The sequence below is a fragment of the Camelus ferus genome, chromosome 12 (genome assembly GCF_009834535.1).
Source record: "Camelus ferus isolate YT-003-E chromosome 12, BCGSAC_Cfer_1.0, whole genome shotgun sequence".
NCBI classification, from domain to species: Eukaryota; Metazoa; Chordata; class Mammalia; order Artiodactyla; family Camelidae; genus Camelus; species Camelus ferus.
This window is the reverse complement of record NC_045707.1, coordinates 60,713,948-60,732,667: the sequence shown is the minus strand read 5'-3', so window position 1 is coordinate 60,732,667 and position 18,720 is coordinate 60,713,948. Positions and strand designations below refer to the sequence as shown.

The 18,720-nt window shown below is 33.4% G+C and overlaps 1 protein-coding gene across 7 annotated transcripts in view; it reads right to left on the bottom strand.

Annotated features, from left to right (window-relative positions):
* OSBPL8 (oxysterol binding protein like 8) overlaps nucleotides 1–18,720 on the bottom strand; it is a 133,800-nt gene that overhangs the window by 55,191 nt on the left and 59,889 nt on the right. For 6 of the 7 annotated variants that reach the window (XR_004324806.1, XM_032493725.1, XM_032493724.1 and 3 more), the window contains one exon: nucleotides 15,466–15,603. Coding sequence is in view for 6 of the 7 variants with exons in the window: in XM_032493725.1 (XP_032349616.1) it covers nucleotides 15,466–15,603 (138 nt within the window). In the remaining variant the exon portion in view is untranslated. The remainder of the gene's footprint in view (nucleotides 1–15,465; nucleotides 15,604–18,720) is intronic. The other variant, XM_032493731.1, reaches the window with a different exon arrangement.

Here is an 18,720-nt window from a genome sequence, read left to right as displayed (position 1 = left end):
TAAATTCTACATAAGTGACAGTAACATTATTTGAGAAAAAATGGCAAGAAAATTCACACAAAGGTAAGGATTAGTGGATACCTGGGGCATGTAGAGAATAAAATGGGGAAGAGACAGGAATCAGGAGAGACTGAAGACTTCTAACATTCTGGCAATGATCTCTTTCTAATCAGGGGTGCAAAGCACATAAGTATTTGATTTATTAGTATTATAATAATATAAGATGCTACTATGTTTTATGCACTATTAAACATGTATGAAACATTTCACAATACATACATATATAAATTTATTTTTCAGAAAAAGTTCCCAGATGGTTGCTTGGTATATGGAAAATGCTCAACAAGGTAATATGCTATTATTATGCCTAGGTTCTTAATTACATTCAGAGAAGCAAAGCAGATAAGAATAACAAAATACTACTAAATAATGTGATATGATTAACAGAATTTATTTCCCTATCCCTAGTAGCCACTTGTTGCCACTTTATTCTTTCTTCTCACTCATTTCAATAATCCTAAGTCAAATCAGTTACCAATACACCTTCTCCCCTAAGATGTGATCATTAGTGCCTAATCATCTGGAAATGTAAATAACTCTACCTTTCCTACCTCATTTGATTGGTGGTAAAATAAATGTGGTACCCATATTTATACAAACTTCACAAAGCTTCCAAAAGCATTCTTTATGTTAAAGATTTAAAACTACTTGGTAAATTCAAAATACTTCACAAAGGTACCTGGTAAACCAAAAAAGCATTATTTCAATTAGAACCAGTAGAAACAAACACTAGGAGCCAATACTTGTGGGTCTTAGACCTGATTCAATTATCTTCTACCTGCCTTGCCTACACATCATATAACTGCAACAATAAATACAAATATATATGTATGTATAATGTTTTGATCAATGTAAAGATGTGGTGTATTCATATATACACACACACACATACACATACATATGGAATACTACTCAGCCATGAAAAAGAATAAAATAATGCCATTTGCAGCAACATGGATGGACGCAGAGATCGTCGTTCTAAGTGAAGTGGGCAGGAAAGAGAAAGAAAAATGCCATATATCACTTATATGTGGAATCTAAAAAAAAAGGACACAAACAAAATACTTATTTATAACTTAGATGACTGATTTCTTGAATATAAGTAAGCACATATGACTATCCTTTATGATTGGATTACTACATTCTGTTGATTCTTATTTTGTGGTTGGCTTTATTCCTTTAAAAATCTAAAGCTCTAATCTGCTCTTAGAAACTGATCAGTACATATATGTAAACTAAAAAAAATGTGCAGTTCATTGTATATATGCTTTTATATGCAATATAATGTATATGCACAGTTAAACTGTAATAATTCTACCTAATAAAACTGAAAAAGGAAGAAAAGAGTAAATACAAATATATATGTATATATGATGTTTTGATCAATGTAAAGTGTTTTATAAACTTAAGGTAGTAATAATAACTTACAAATCTATAAGCTAATTCAAAGAAAATCATTATACTACAATGATCTTAAGACAGGATATAACAACCTGCTGGACATTAACTTCACAAGGATAACACAAATATTCTTTTCTTCAATAATAAAAAAAAACACTTTTAAAAAACAAATGTTTAAAAATGTAGAATAGATAAAGAAGATTGTACTGTGTAGCACAGGGAAATATATACAGGATTTTGTGATGGCTCACAGCGAAAGAGAATGTGACAATAAATGTATGTATGTTCATGTATAAGTAAAAAATAAAAATAAAAAACAAATGTTTAAAAGCAACTGTTAATTTAAAACCAAAATCTAGATTGGTTTCTATAAAGAACCAAAGATCTATTTTTAAAACATTTTATGTATCTCTTGTGATTTCAATTTAATTTCAGAATTACTTATAATTATGATGGATTTTGTATTAATTTTAAAGTCAGACTAAGGGTCAAACTATGCTCAAAGCCTGACTTACCTCTGTGAAAGACTTGCAGCATAACCACATTTACTGGGCCATGCTGGCTAGATTCAACTACTGTAAAGTATGTAGCAATGTTGAACACTCTTCAAACATATCTGGGTTAAGATTTGAATTTACCATCTCTCTCATTGTATATTACATTATCTATGTATGAAAACAAGAAAAATTACTTAAAAATGTTGTAAGATCATCAAAATAGTTTTGAAAGACATTAGAAAGTTTTCAAAAACATATATATTAGAAATAGATATTAATCTATGGATAAACATACTTATTTAAAAATGTCTTTCAAAATTCAAATCACCACTCACTGGTAAGTTGAAAATCAATTTAGTGGCTCACAAAGAGCATTTTAAAAAATGAAATAGAATAAGCCAGGATAGGAAATATTAGAGTGCATTATACTCTGATACTAAAGGCAAGTTGTTTCATCAATTACATGTTTTAAGACTTTTTATATAACTAAGTATGTAGTTCACATGCATATTATGTTTTGGGCAGTGACATAAAATGTATGTCTTACATGGATCATGGCCAAAATTGGAAAACACGGACATAAATAATACTATTTCTTTTGAAATTCACTAACACTAAAAAGAACTAACACCCCCTTGCCACTGAAGAGGCCAGCTACATATATTATTTTGGTTTAGTGGCTCTTTTCATACTAAAATGACAGACATTAGAGCAGAGGTAAAAACTACAAAAGGCCATAATAAAAGAGATTCTGTAGATGTTCCTGCTCTATAGCCAAAGAAAACGCCCAGCTTCATTTTTTTTCTTTCTATACAGCCAAAAAGATTAGGACTAGAGAAGGCATCTCCCTGTAATAACAGAACTCTAATGAGTTCTCTGGACAAATTCCAGACCATCTCTATTTCAAAACCAGATGAATGGCAAACATAGCTGATATTTTGAAATAATCTAATTTGGTAGTTGGAAAATCCATTTAAATTCTATACAGTTCCACATGCACATTAGTGATAAAATATACTGGTTTAAATTAGGAAAGTATTTTAAGAGCAAATATTTTATCTTGAATCCCAAGAAAATAAACCTAGGCTTTAAGAGATTTTAAAATTCTTAAAGCAGCAGGAAGAGTTGGAAAAAGATCAAAATACTGAAAACAAAAACCAACCAACAAGAATTTAAGAAAGTATTATATCCAAACATGAAGAGAACCACTGCCCTATAAAATGAACTAAATATCTAAAGATGGTACTATAGAAATTCAGCAATAACTTCCCTTACAAAGAATGAAATTCAAAAAAAAAGTTATTTATTATTATTTAAGCAGCTCAGGCTTAGCAAACAAGACTATTAACCTTTCAAAGGACATACAAATTGAGACAGGTAATAATGACCTTTGCTATAAAATAGAAAACACAGCAATAAAGCTCTCAGTCGATTTCCATCCCAATATGGCAAAGTATTTTCTTATCTGTAATTAGTAAAATCTCAGATAATTATATGTCTTGAAAATTATACAAAGCAATCTTATTATCCTATATTTCCTCAGAAAATAACTTTGTAGATTCTTATCATTAAGTATGTTCTCAACATAAAAGCACATGCAAATGCACAAACAAAATTAAAAGGATGGCTTAAGATAATTTCAGATTGGAGAGCATTCTTATCTATATATCCATATTCACTGCAATAAGTGAAGCCAGTACTTTCCTTTGGATGAAAAGTTCTTTATAATTACATGTGTATATTATATAATCATATATTATTATCATATACACACAATAAAAATTTGAGTACCTACTTTATGTTAGGAACTAGTTTAAGCACAAGAGAGTTATGAACACAACAGTCCCTAATTTCTGTTCTTATGAGCTTTCAACAGTGTGAGTACAGGCTCATTAAAAGTTGATTGAAACTCAGAGTCTATTCCCACAAAGTAAATATTAAATGAGATGCTTAGGTTTCTAAGACTGCTCACAAGAATTTATTTAATTGAAAACGTACTAAGTACCTACAAGGACAGTTTGTAAAACAGGGACTCAATTCAAAACTTAAAAAAAAACCCAAAACAAACAAACAAACCTATGTTTCAAAAATTCTTCCACTAGAAAGCTGTGCAAATATGTTAGAAAAAAGCTATTACACTCTTTCCTTCCATATAACTGAGCTCTCAAAACTCAACAGATAAAGAAAATCCCACTCCCCAAAGTACCCATTTAAACCTAATAGTGTTCCACGAGTAACTTGTCTTCCAGCCCTTCTCTCCAAGCATGGGAATCAAGGCACAAGACAATATTGCTTGTTCTAGGATGGCAAGAATGGGTACTGATCTCTCCCTTCCCTCTCCTAGCTGCTGTTCAAATATTAGTGCCAATGCTTACATCTTTTTACTTACTCACCAGAGACTCTATCCAACTGCACTCAAGCTTTGGAGTTGGATATAAATTAAATTCTGCTACACCCCAGAAATTTCTTAATGATGAGCCTAACAAGGTCCTGAAGAAGCTACATATCTAACCACATATCTAACTAATTTCATGGTCCATTACTCCATCCAAAATTCAGGATTTCCTTATCTTTACTCTACACCCACAATCTCCTCACATAGGTAAATGACATAAACCTATGGTTCCTAGGTTTTGAATTTTGTGGATCAATATAATTTCCCTCCCCAAATTGTAGCACTGCTATCAGGGTTCTCATCCTGGTATTACATAGTATTTTTTAAACCTAGACTTTATAATCTTATCACTTCATAAGGGATATTAAATATCATACAGCAGGAAGACTATAATCTCATAATAAAGGACAGTCCTTTACATTGAAGGACTTCCACTTAGTGAAAACTCGTAATAGTGTATTTATATTTCTCATCTAGTTATAAACTAGAAAAGCACCAGAGGCACCAGCACTAGTCCACAGACCATACCGTTAAAGAGAGAGAGATTCATTTATTCTAAAGACATATACAGAAGGTATATAACATGTGAATCTTTTTTCATTATGATATTTTAATAGTATCATTGCTTAACATATGTACATTTTAAATATTATTAATAAAAATGAAAACTAAGTAATGACCAACTTAAGAGAGCATTTCAAGTACCTTTGAAAGCTCCCATGTGTGCCTGATTCTACCCACCTCCCTTCTAACCAGAGTTAACCATTATCCCGAATTGTTTAACTCATTCTATTGTTTTATTAGCCTTTTTGAACAATCAACTTTGTCTTTCTTGATACTTTCAACCATGTCTATTCTCTTATTTTGATTGTTTCCTTCCTTCTGTCTGCTTTGGGTTTATTACATTATTTTCTAACGAAGTTAAATGCTAACTTAATTCAGTACATTTTAGCCTTCCTCCTTGTCAAATATCAGCATTAAAAGTATTATTTTTTAGATTTCCTGCTTGGAAATTGTGAGGCCTCCTTAACCAAAGAATTGCTATCTTTCATCAATTCTGAAAAGTTCTCAGTATCACCTCTTTTAACATTGCCTTTGAACTTATAATTCCAACTGGTACACTTTGGTAGGTCGTTTATGCAGACTCTCTCTGATGATGGCTTGTTACCTCATGCATTTACTGATTTTTCCACATCCTTGTCAGCAGTTGGTATTGTCAGTGTTTTAGATTTCATCCATTCTAATAGGTTCGTAATAGGATCTCATTGTAGTTCACAGATTTTTAAAATTATGAGTTCATATGTAATCTTTTGAGGCCTATGTTTAAAATACTCTCCTCTAAAGAGGATCTGTGCCAATACTTCCAGGCACCTGAAGATACTTATAACACAAGAAGGGGAGTGTTTCTGTTTTTGCCAAGAGAAAGTATGAATTCTGGCCCCATGCCTGGATAAGTATGTGTTTCTGTTTTTGAAGCGGAGTCCCTCTCTTCCCTCATTCTACTTTGAGTCAAGACTAACATAGACAAATACACCACTGTCTTCCTTTGTGAGTGTATTTTACAGGTTTTTTCTTTCTTTCTTTCTTTTTCTTTTTCTTTCTTTCTTTTTTTCACTTACTAAGAGCTGTTCTTCAGGACTCCTAATTTCAGGTGGAGAGATGACAATCCAAATTTCCATCATAAATGGGCCACGGGCTTTTCTCCCTTCTCTTGTTAAAGCTCAAGCTTTAGACCTTCAGGAATTTAGTGCCGGTCATAGCTGCTTCCAGTGCTGGTTCTAGAGCTCATAACCTCTCTGGATTCCCTCTCACAATAATCCTGCACCTCCTACTTAACTGACAAGGTCAGCCACACTTTAAAAACTAATTTTTAGAACACTGTGTTCAGCAGCTTGATGTTCTTACTAGAAAGGTTTTCTCTGAACATCTAGTTTGCCATGTTGGGAACTGAAAGTTCACTTACATGTGTTCATGTTTCCTTACGTTTCCCTATTTCTTGTCCTTCAACTTGGCAACTACAAATTAAACTCTTGAAGGCAGGTGTTGAGAATATCCTTTTTGGTTTGTTCTTGCTTTGTAGTACAGAACTATATACCAAGCAGACTACAAAAAGGCCAACTTGATAGAGGAGACCTTTGAAAAACCCTGTACTCCCCAGGTACTATTTGTTCATCTTCCTTTATCTGGAAAGAGGTGAGTTTTCTGAACTTTCACTGTCTCATTCTTAAATAAAATTTATATATGTTCAAAGTTACAACAACCAAAGAAATGAAAACAGAAAAATTTCTATGAAACTACTTTTCATCTTCTCTCAGAAATTATGCAAACATTACTTCGGTAAATTAAATTGATATTATCTTGCTATATATTTATTAAAAATACAGAAGGCTTGCCTCTACATGCCTCAAAAGGAAGATTGTACCAGTTAACTCTACAAGTGAAACTCTATTACCATTCTTGCTAAGAGGGAGATCTCAATCTCTCAGACTTTGGAAACAAACAGAGAGAAATCCCACCAGAAAAGAGCTGAGAAACTGGTGCAGGTTAATATTTGACAATCCTTTGGAAAAATATATTATTGTTATTTTCTTAACTTGCCAAATATTACATTCTCTTTCATTATTTAATATTAATAGGTACTTTCATAGCTCTGTGAAGCAACTAACTAAACACAAGGAATTTCAAAACAGAAAACAGCCATGTCTTAAGAGCTAACTTCAGAAATCTAATGTACTGAAGATTCAAAAACTCAGAAGAAAATCAACATAGCCTCTAATTTATACTGTTTCTAAAGAAAACAACCTATGGCTATAAACCAAAGCACAGCATCTAGGGGGGGAAAAAAGACACTGTGGAGGCAGGGGGTGGGTGGTAAATTCAAGTTTTCTTTCAGGCAAAATAGTTTTCATGCAATATAACATATGTATTCAAAAATACACTTCCTATGTGTGTATGGTCTCATATGTTAAGAATTGACCCAAGAAATACCTTACCAAGGAAGGAAGGAATTGCTTCGGTTCATGGAGGAAACTGACTTCTAGGTCTCCTTTTGTCTGTGAACCACTTTAATGAAGGTACTTTGCGTTAGTCACCTGAGATTATACCAACAATGTCTAAAACTAAAACCCTGGGGAACCTGGTAGGGCATCTGCACAATAGTAAACTCTCTTGTTAAAGAAAATCCCTCTTTACTTTAAAAATCTTCTACTAAGTTAGAAATACTAGATATAGACCCATTACGTCATGTTTAATAATGCCAGGGCATTCAAGGTGAAGGGACATCACAGGTTTAAGAGAATTTACTAAGGATAAGAGAAACACAATACTGAACATAGACATTTTAATTCAAATCTAAATAAACCAAACATGTCCAAACTTAATTTTGATAACAGTGATTAAGCAGGAAAAACTTTCACCTTTAAAAGTTTTTAAAGTTTTAAACATTTAAAAATTAGTTTGAAATGGATTTATGTAAGTTTTGGGAAAGCAACATTTTATATTCTCTCACAAAGCACTACAATTGAAAGATAGTTTTTCAAAAATAAAAGCATGAAAATAGCTTTTTCTGACCAAAGATTGAAAAGGTAGCTACAAGATAAACTGTAACTCATCAAGCTTTGATAACAATCTCAGATGTGATCCAGAGGGAATGGAGTATCCATCCGTGAGATGAGCTCTAATTTAGTCTCTAGGCTTAGCACGTCCTTATTCAAAAGTACAGGGCAGAAGGGAGACAACAAGCCTAATTAATCTACAAGTCTTTCTTTCTCGACATACAACTGAAATACATTATGTTCAAACAAATCAACATAAGACAAATACTTAAGAGATCATAATCATATCTAAGTTAAGACTATTTTGAAGTAAACAGCCTTCAAACTGGGGGGGAAATCTAGTAAATACACAATTTTTGGAATAATCTGATTCATCATCATAATCTAAACATATAACACACAAGATTGTCTTGATGTGTGTGGGTTTTAGTGAGGAGAGCCAGAGTCTCCCTAGTTCCTCCAAAAAATAAAAATAAAAGGAAAAAAAATCCTAAAATGATGGAAGAAAACCTTACTACAAAAACAAAAACAAACTTAGTTGTTTTTAAGAGGACCTACATTAAATTGGTATGAATCAATTGTAATGTATGAAGAAGACTCAGCCAGAAAACAGGAGCAATGGGAATCTTTGCCATTTTAAAGCACTGACAAAAGATAAATTTCTAACACCATAGCATACATAAAACAAAAAACAAAACAGCTAATACTATAATTCACCCCAGTATAGTGGAATAGTTAACACTATTCAGACTTTGACAATTCTGAATTTGAAACCTGTCTCTGACATTACTGGTTTTGTGAATTTGAACAGATTTCTTAATGTCCCTAATCCTCAGTTGTCTCGCTTATAAAGCAGACATTGTACCTGTTTCAAAAGTTAAATATAATTTGGCACAGAAAACTTTTAGTATGATAGCCAAACTCAGTAAGTGCTTAATAAGTGGTAGCTACGAGTCCAGCAAATATCACCAAAACAAATGCCATTTTTAAAAATACTTATTTATTCATTCATTCACTCATTCAGCTGCATGGTCATCCGCTCTCTCGGTTAGACTCTCTCTTTAGCAAACACAGGAATACTACATGTGAGGTCCATGTTAGGGAAGGGGCTTCAGCACATGAAGATCACCCCCAAAACTGCATTTATTCATTTAAAAAAATGAGCCTGTAAACTTCACAACAGCTGGACACAGCATATAAAAGGTACTTAATAAAGATATTTATTCACTTATTAAACACACAAGTACCTACTATGTTCCTGGTACTATGCTAGGCATGGAGGAATATTTAAAAAACAAAAACAAAAAACTCTGCCCTGAGAATCTAAAACATCTATTTACCCTCTACAACTTTCTTCCTTTTACATTAACCCTCAATTACTTTATCAGTTCGGTATTCTTCTGTGAAAGAGTACCTTGCCCGACAGCCACTTGCACAATGCTTCTAAGCTGTCTACTGACTCTGACAGTTCTTCCTACAGATCCTATGCCCTCTACCAAAGCAGTTCACCAACTCATCCATTAAACCCCGTTGCATTGCCAGCATCCCACACTCTCTGCCACTGTTCATTTGTTGCATACACCTCACAAAGCCTAACATTACAGAAGAAAGTCTCACCCAAGGTAAAACTGATACCAACCTAAACCTACTTGGGAATTCCACTACCATGGTTCCTCCACTTTTGGGCTGTATTCCTAGTCCAATCAATCCCTTAACTTTCACACTGGATCTCATCCCTGCTGCCTTCTCTGAGAGCCTTGCTCTGTTAATTCTCCTATCTTTCTCCTAGAGTATTTCCTCGAGATAGGCTACTCTCTCCTTTGGGCTGGCTGTCCAATTATTGGACAGCCAACTTAAGAGCCCTGAAGCGCTTTTGACTAGCTGAGAGATTCTAAAAAGGTATCCCTTTAAGACTCTTCCAAGTGCTTTTGTTTTGCTGAAAGGCTCTGGGAGGCACCATCTTAAATCTTTCTGAGGTCTCAACCGAAACATCTTACAGAAGCATTCTTGATCTCACCATTACTCTGAGGCCATTTTTAACTGACAGAACTTTGGGATTTGAGAAGAATTTAGATAAGCAAAGGGAAGGGAGAGGATATTCCACGATGGAGAATGAGAATAAATAAAGCACAGTCTCATGGGAACAGTGAAGAAAGCCATCTAGCTGGATTCATGAGGAGAGGAAATACAAAATGAAACTGGAAGGGTAGAATAAAATCCAAAATACTAAGAGCCTTGACTAACAGAATACAAAATCTGTAATTTATACTCTATGTTGCTGGTTTCCACTTGCTGATTCAAGTGTTGCTACATCAGATACATTTGGAGAGCCTAACCCTAGAGATTTTCAAATGTTGGAGTGGAATCTTTATCTAAGCAAAGCTCCCAGGTGATTCTCAGACACAGTCAGACTTAGGAGCCACTGACAGGCAACAGTCAGCCGTTGACCTTTTGAGAACGGGAGTGATGTAAATGCAGATAGATACCTAATGAAATTTTCAGTTACAAGCTTAAATAATCAAAAGTTGTATTTCAATTGGTAATTTTCTATTTCTCTTTATCCACATCATTTCCCTCAGAGACCTACTTCATAGGATCCATGTATTCTCTAGCCATATACATCTGTAAGAACCCCAACCCCATCACAGTCTCACCTTAACACGCAACAATAATTTTCTGCTTGGTCATTTTGTTAAGAAAAATGAGCCTGGTATACTAGATGGTAAGGTCCTAATAGAAGTTAGGATGCTGTGGTACTATGTAATATAAGCATGGAATAATAAGGACCTGACCTCAGATGATGACGTTAAGAATGAAAATAAAGACCAGAGCCTTGACACTGTAACACTTCTAGAAGAAATCACAAAAAATATTCTTTGCAACTTTAGGGTAGACAAATATTTCTTTCATGGGAGAAGGGGGAGCTTAAGTCAGAGGGAAAAATTAATAAATTGGATTTCATCAAAATTAAAAACATCTGTTCTTTGAAAAAAATCACTCAGACAATGAAAAGACATGCCAAAACTGGAAGAAAATACAACATATACTGCTAGCAAAGGATGCTACTGAAATATATTTTAAAAAATTAGATAATAAGACAAGCCTATTTTTGAAGTGGGCAAAAAATCTGAACTGACACTTCAGATGTACAAGTGGCCATATGAAAAGATGTTCAACGTTATGAGTTAGCAGGGAATTGCAAATTAAAACCACAATGTGATACTACTACACACCCATTAGAATGGCTAAAATAAAAAGATCAAGGATATAGAGCAACTGAAATGCTCATACACTGCTGACAGAAATGTAAAATGGTAGAACTACTTTGGGAAACTGGTCATTTCTTATAAGGTAAAACATACACTATCATATGATTCTACACCTGCCCTCCTAGATATTACTCAAAAGAAATAAAAAAAAAAGTCCACATAAAGCATGGTACACATAACGGGTTTATATCAAAAGACAGAGGAGCCAGAGTTAAAGTTTGGAAAATTTGAGCCTCAAAAAATCTAATGACTATATTGACTGAAACTTAAAAAAATAAATAAAATTCTGGAGTCATCTCCAGGTTCACATTCTAGCTCTATCACTTACTGTGTAAACTGGGGCAAGGAAATTACCCTTACCAACAGCTCAGTTTCCTCATTTGTGAAACAGGGAGAATAATTTATATACCTTAAGGTTCTAACAAGAATTCCAGGAGCTAATGCACATAAAAAGCACTTAAGAGACATGGGGAATTTTAAATGTTAGTCATTATTACTATCAGTAAGCTTTTGGAACTCAAATTCTTTCCATTTAGAAGCTGAAATACTAATCCAGAGTACCTGAGTTATGGCAGACCTATCAAAGAGGCTTTCTAGATATCCATTAATCTCCAACAGTTTATCTTCATCATAACCTGGAATTAATGGATATATCTTATTTCAGACACAACTCTGACACCTGAAAACTATGATATGGAATTTCAGTAGGTAAACCAGAGGGAGATATTATGTGTTACAGAAATCCAATAGGTTGACCTTAACAAATAAGTACATTCAATATGTAATTCACTCTACAAATATTAACTTATCCATAACTTACCCAGGAATGTTCAGGTGTAAACCAAGATATAACTAACACTACGGCTGCTTTAGATGCAAAAATTAGAGGTTGAATATGGCCATTCATACCAAAACAATTTCCAAATAAGCCTCTATAAGACACTATAAAAAGTATAGCAAAGGTCAAAAGATTAGCCTTTGACTCAGAATCATTTACTTAAAATAATAATAGTAATGATCACTGTTGTGGTGGTTATTATCAATCAGCCATCATGAGTGGTTATCATTCATCAGGCTAAATTCTAAGCTTTTTATATGTATTACCACATTTTAAGCCTTATAAAAAATCCTTTGAGCTAGATAGATACTAACATTATCTTCATTTTACCAATGATTAAAACTTAATGAATATATTAAAATGCAAGAGTTATATATGACATTAAAAAATTTTAAGCCAAAAAAATTTGTCACCACTGGAAGTAGACTTTATGTCATCTCTTTAATATAAAAACTGGTATTTAGGAGGCAATAATCATTTATCTTCATTTTCCTTTGGGAACTACATTTCAGCATTTAATAAGTAGCTCTAAGACAATTAAGATCTCTTCCTTACAGAAAAATTTCAGTAACAAAAGTAAAAAGAATGACAAAATTAGAAAATCACTATTTTTCAACACCTAATGTTGTAGTTGATTCAATGTTTATCAAAGGGTGGTGACCCCTTTAGGTGAAAAGCTGATGGGGAACAGAATATTAATTAGGTGCCAACTCTATTTTACTCTCAGTAATAAGGGGAGAAAAGATGAAACTTTCAATGAAGAGGGTCAGGCTGTCACTACCTGAATCTGTTGATCAGTCTCACATCACTAAGAGATGATCAGATATTAAGTGAATTCTCATGCGAGGCAGCATAAAGTGGTACATATTCCCTACAACATAATCTTGCCAAAGATGTTCAGCCTGAATGTAATCAAGCCTTTGCATTTAACTTCCGGTTCACAGAAAATATAGAAGACAGGGAAACAGACTAAACAAGGAGATACTGCAAGGAGGCAAGCAACCAAATTCAAAACGTCAAACACTCCATACAGACATTGACCCAGTTTCTCAAAAGAGTCAAAGGAACAAGAGAAAATAAGGATAAACAGGACGCTCTTTGGGATTAAAGGACATAAAATGACAACAACCAAATGCGATATACAAACCCTGGTTTAACAAGCAAAACACTTGGGGAGAACTGGGGAAATCTGAATATGAACTAGTTGTTAGCTTAGATTAAATAATTATCATTAGTTTTATTAGATCTAATAAAGGTTTTACGGTTATATAAGAAAAGTTCTTAATTTTTAGAGATGGATTAAGCATTTGGGGGTACAACATCATGAGGTCTATGATTTGCTCCAAACATTCCAGCCCCACTCACAAGTAAATAAAATAAATACAACAAAAGATAAAGAATTTCCTAAATTTACCTGTTACGTATATTAGTGTTCATTGTACTATTCTCTCAAATTCCCTGTTTGCCTGAAAATGTTCATGACACATATAAATGAGAGTAGTTTTAATTATTAGTAACTAACTCTTTTTTATTTCATTAAATTCTAAGTTAAAGAATTCCTCTAAATATTCTAGTACACAGATGAATGAATCAGATGAACCATATTTATTACAGTCAAAATTCTGGTGCACAGAATGAAAAAAATATGCATGCTGCATTCTTTCAGAATTTTATCTTAAGCTTACTTAGACCAGTGTGTAACATATATCCATTTTCAAGCTTCAAAAAAGCATTTGGCAACAAAAATGCTATCTTTCCAAAATTATGTTCAACAAGTAAGCAATAAATTTTAACATACTAATAACTGTTTTTATCTTGTTTTACATAAAATTTCTCCAGTTCCAACAACGCTATATTAAAATGTTTCCACCCAACACTTGACCAGGAAAACATTTTCCACTGAAATAGAAAATGATCATGTAACTTACTATTTACCAGTTAATATTCATTTAAAAAATAAGTAACTAAAGCCTACTTTCAAAGGATAATTCATAAAGTAGTAACAAAACCTAATTGTACAGATAGTATAATACGGTAGTGTAGTTAAGACTCTAAATTTTTAAAAATACTTGATAACCTAAGTACATATTAGCTTTCAAACACCACGTTTAAGTTCTCAGTTTTAAAAGCAGAAGTTTTTCCACAACAGCTATCAGTAGTACCACAGGAGATTTCAAGGCATTTGATTAAACTTTAGCTAAGGAGCAGAATCCAATATGCAAAACTTATCAATTATGAATTAGTCAGAGAGATCCACAATCCCTGGGAATCCCCAAGACTCTTCTAGAGGGTCTGCAAGGTCAAAATTAGTTTCATAATACTTTTTCATTGTGCTGACATTTTCACTAAGAGTGTGCTTAAGAGCAACGTTGGGCAAAACTGCTGGCACATTGGCACACATCAAGGTGGGGCACCACACTGTAGCAGTAGTCATTGATTTCTTCACTGACATTCAAGAAAGCCAGTTTCACTTACAAATGTCGTTGATGAAGCAATAAAGCTAGACATAAATTGAAGAGATTTGCAGAAACTGTAAAATAGTAGTCTTTAGCCAAAGACAATTTTATCCCGCAAGGGACATTTGTCAAGGTCTAGAGATATTTCTAGTTGTCACAATCAGGAAAAATGCTTTTGGCATCTTGTGCGTAGAAGCCAAGGACGCTGCTGAACATTCTACAATGCACAGGGTAGCCCCCTACAACAAAGAATTATCCAGTCCCCAAATGTCAATAGGTCCAGGGTTGAGGAACCCTGAGGGAAAAGAATACCACTCTGCTCATTCTCACTCAACTTCTTTTTTGTTGGGGGGGCATATTTATTTTTCATAAAAATATGTGATAGGTTTATTATTGTAATTTTTAATGAATTAAGAGTAAACATTTTTTACAATTATGTATAAAATAAGCCACAAGGATATACTACACAAAACAGAGAATATAGCCAATATTTTGTAATAATTATAAATGGAGTATAACCTTTAAAAATCGTGAATCACTACATTATACACCTGTAACATAATAATATGTCAACTAAACTTCAATAAAAAAAAGAATAAATATTTTAAAAATATCTCAGCTTTAACTTACAATACAGTAAGTATCAAAAGGTTAACTAACCCAGAATAAACAAAAGTTCTTTGGGGTCTTCAGTAATTTTTGACAGTATAAAGGAGTCCTGGGATGAGAAAGTTCGAGAATCACTGAATTAGAAGAATGTTATAACTAACCAAGTATGCTGGAGAATATAAGGGGGATTAAAGGACTCTAAAAGAAAATGTACTCATTTCAAGAGTATTATGGATGACCAAAACAAATAAAACCCCTATAAAACCAAATAGTTAAAAAGAAAAAAGTTATGTTAGACTCCCAACTATCATTGTTCTCCTTGGGAAAACAAAACAAAACAAAACCACCAAAAGCAACAAAAAAACATTAAAAGCACAACTCCTTACCCTGGCTAAGAGGACTTGATGGACTAAAAGATGGCTGATACAGATCTTTGGTTGGCGTCGGAAAGGATTCTTTCCCTTGGCGCTGACTCATCTTTCCTGGTGTCAGGTGTTGAGTATCGTCACTGTTTGCTACCACAGCTCAAGGAAAGAAGGGAAAAAGAATTAGTCATGGATTTATATAATGGCATAGTTAATAACATGGACTAGAACTATGACTGAAATGGCCTCAATGGTTATATTCATTTTACCAACTCAATACCTTAATAAATTAATGTAACTGTTTTATTTTTAGGTTGCTTTCAATTCAGAATGAATTTATAGGTATGTGTTAAATTATACAAATTATAGACCTCATAAAAATGAAAGTACATTTCTGATAATGAAAGGTACACCCAGGTTTACTGTTGACCTTTCATTGTGTTATTAACTCTATATATTCACCAATAGAGCAATAAGCAAAGACAATGTCATTTCACAGGAGAAATACAAATGGTCAATAAATATGTGAAAAGATACTCAATCTCATTTGTAATCAGAAAAAATACAAATTAGTAGCAGCATAAAACAGTGTTTTATATTCCCTAGAATTTCTACTCTAATTTCTAATTTTCATGGAAGGTAGGTATGATTCTTGATTCAAGTTTCTTGGGGAAACTTGAGGTTCAGAGACTGCTGTGCCTAAGAGTAAGCAGGTAACATTCTAACACAGGACCATTTGGTTCCAAAGTCTGGTCTCTTAAAAGATTGCTGCCCCAACAATCAACCTAAATAGTGTTTAAGGCTGCTGTTCAGCCATTTGGCCAAGCTACTAATAGAGGAGAGCAATGCCCAGTTCCACAGGGGACAGAAAAGAGAAAACACTCAGTGAAGGAGTAGGGCAATCGTGAGCAAGTCTACAGTGCCCTGGGATCTCTATATCCTTTCATTTTATATACCTGTCTTGCAGCCTACAAAACTTTAGTTTTTATTTCAAGAGAATAATTCTGTCTTCCATTTATTTAATTTTTAACTTAACCAGAACTTCATATTCACATTTTTAATTACCATACATTTTAAATCATATTGCTGTAATATTTTCAATTGTGTTAGTTTTCAAAATCATATTTTAGTTCCTTAAATTTCAATGTAAAAATTAAAAAATACTTTCACTTATCATCCAAAATATAAAAATTTTATTTTCCCATCAAGTCCATAAAAAAGAATCCATACACTGATGACTACTAAATTTTAATCTCCTCCTGAACTCAGGAACTCACATATACAATTACCTGCCTTATAATCATCTCTATTATTTTACAGGCATCTCAATTTATTCAAAACAATTCTTGATTCTGCTTATCTTCCAAACCTGCCTCTCTCCCATCTCAGTTAATGGAATCACTATTCCCCTCCCCCTCTTTCTCAGGCCAAAAACCGTAGATGTATTCTTTGATTTTTCTCTTTCTTTCACATTTCATACCAAATCTTCTGTGAGATCTTTAAAATTTTTCTGGACTCCTCCTACTTCTCTCCACTTTCACAACTACCAGCTTGTTCCAAGCCACCATTACCTTTCCACTGGGTCACAGCAGCAGACTTCTACTTAGTCTCTAGACTTACCATCTTTCTCCTTGTTTGTGTAGAGTTCATTCTCTATACAGAAACCTGAGCAATCTTTGTAAACCATAGGTCAGATCTGCAGCATGCAGAAATACCCACAATGGCTTTCCATTATGCCTGCAATAAGTACCATGGCCTAAAGATTCAACAGTCTGGCCCTTGCTTATCTTTCCAACCTCATTCTCTATCACGTTCCACTTTATTCACTTGGCTCCAGCTATATAGCCTTCTTGATATTCCTCAAACATGGCATCTTGCCCCAATCTTTCAGCCTTTGTATCTTTTTTCCCCTTTACCTGGAGTTCTCCTACCCAGGTCTTCATCTTATTGACCACTCTCATCATTTGTTATCTGTGTTTAAATGTCATCTCTTTAGAAAAGCCATCCATTGTGTCTTTTGATAAAAAAGTTCTTAATTTTAATACAGCACAATTTATTAATTCTGGTTTGGTTTTGTTTGGTTTGGTCAGTGCCCATTCTGCCACAGTTATATTCTATCACTTTACCCTACATGATTTTCACTGTAGCTCTTAGCACTATCTGAAATTATATCATTTATTTGTCTATTGTCTGCCCTCTACATGAGACCATAAATTCCATAAGAGAAGAGAGTTTTGCCTGCCTTTTATTCCTATAAATCCTTAAGTCCTGGCGTGATCCTGGCATGCTGAAGGTGTTCAGCAGAATTTTGTTGAATGAATCAGATCAACAAATTTTATATTTCTATGAAACTTCATTATAATAAAATATGTGGTGGCTCATTCAGTTACTAAATCCAGTATCCTTTTAATATCTAAAAATTAGTACTGAAATTTAAAATATGGGTTACTGATACAGAGAGAGACAAACTGACCCAAAGAACTTTACAGAGAGCTCTCAGAAACAAACCCATGATTATGGAGAGCATAGATACATGTTAGAAGTAGGAAAAGAGAAGACTATTCATTTAAAAATACTAGGAAAATTGGTCATCTATGTTGGAAAACTAGGTCCCTACCCTTATACCACACACAAAGAACAGTTTTTATGAAATTAAATATATAAATGTAAAAACCAAAACTTAAAAACTTTCAGAAGAAAATGTAACACAATTAGAGCTGTTGTCCAGAACATGTTAAAAACTCCTATAAATCAATTTTAAAAAGACAAACAAAAAGAAAAATGTATCAGGGATGTATCAAAAAGAATAAAATACCTAAGAATAAATTTAACCAAGGAGGTGAAAGACCTGTATATTGGAAACTTTAAGACACTAACAAAAGTTAAAGAAAATACACACAAATGAAAAGATATAACATGCTCATGGATTGGATGAATTAATAGCATTTAAATGTCCAAACTACCCAAAGCAAACTACAAACAATGCAATCCCTCTAAAAATTCCACTGGTATTTTTTTTTTATAAAAACAGAAAAAACAATCTTGAAATTTGTATGGAACCACAAAAGACCCCAAATAACCAAAGTAATCTTGAGAAAGAAGAACAGAACTGGAGGCATTAAACTCCTTAGTCTAAAGTTATTATTACAAAGCTATAGTTATCAAAACACTATGGTACTGGCATAAAAACAGACACATGATCAATGATACAGAATAGAGAGCCCAGAGATTAACTTATACATATATGGTCAATTAATTTATGATAAAGAAGCCAAG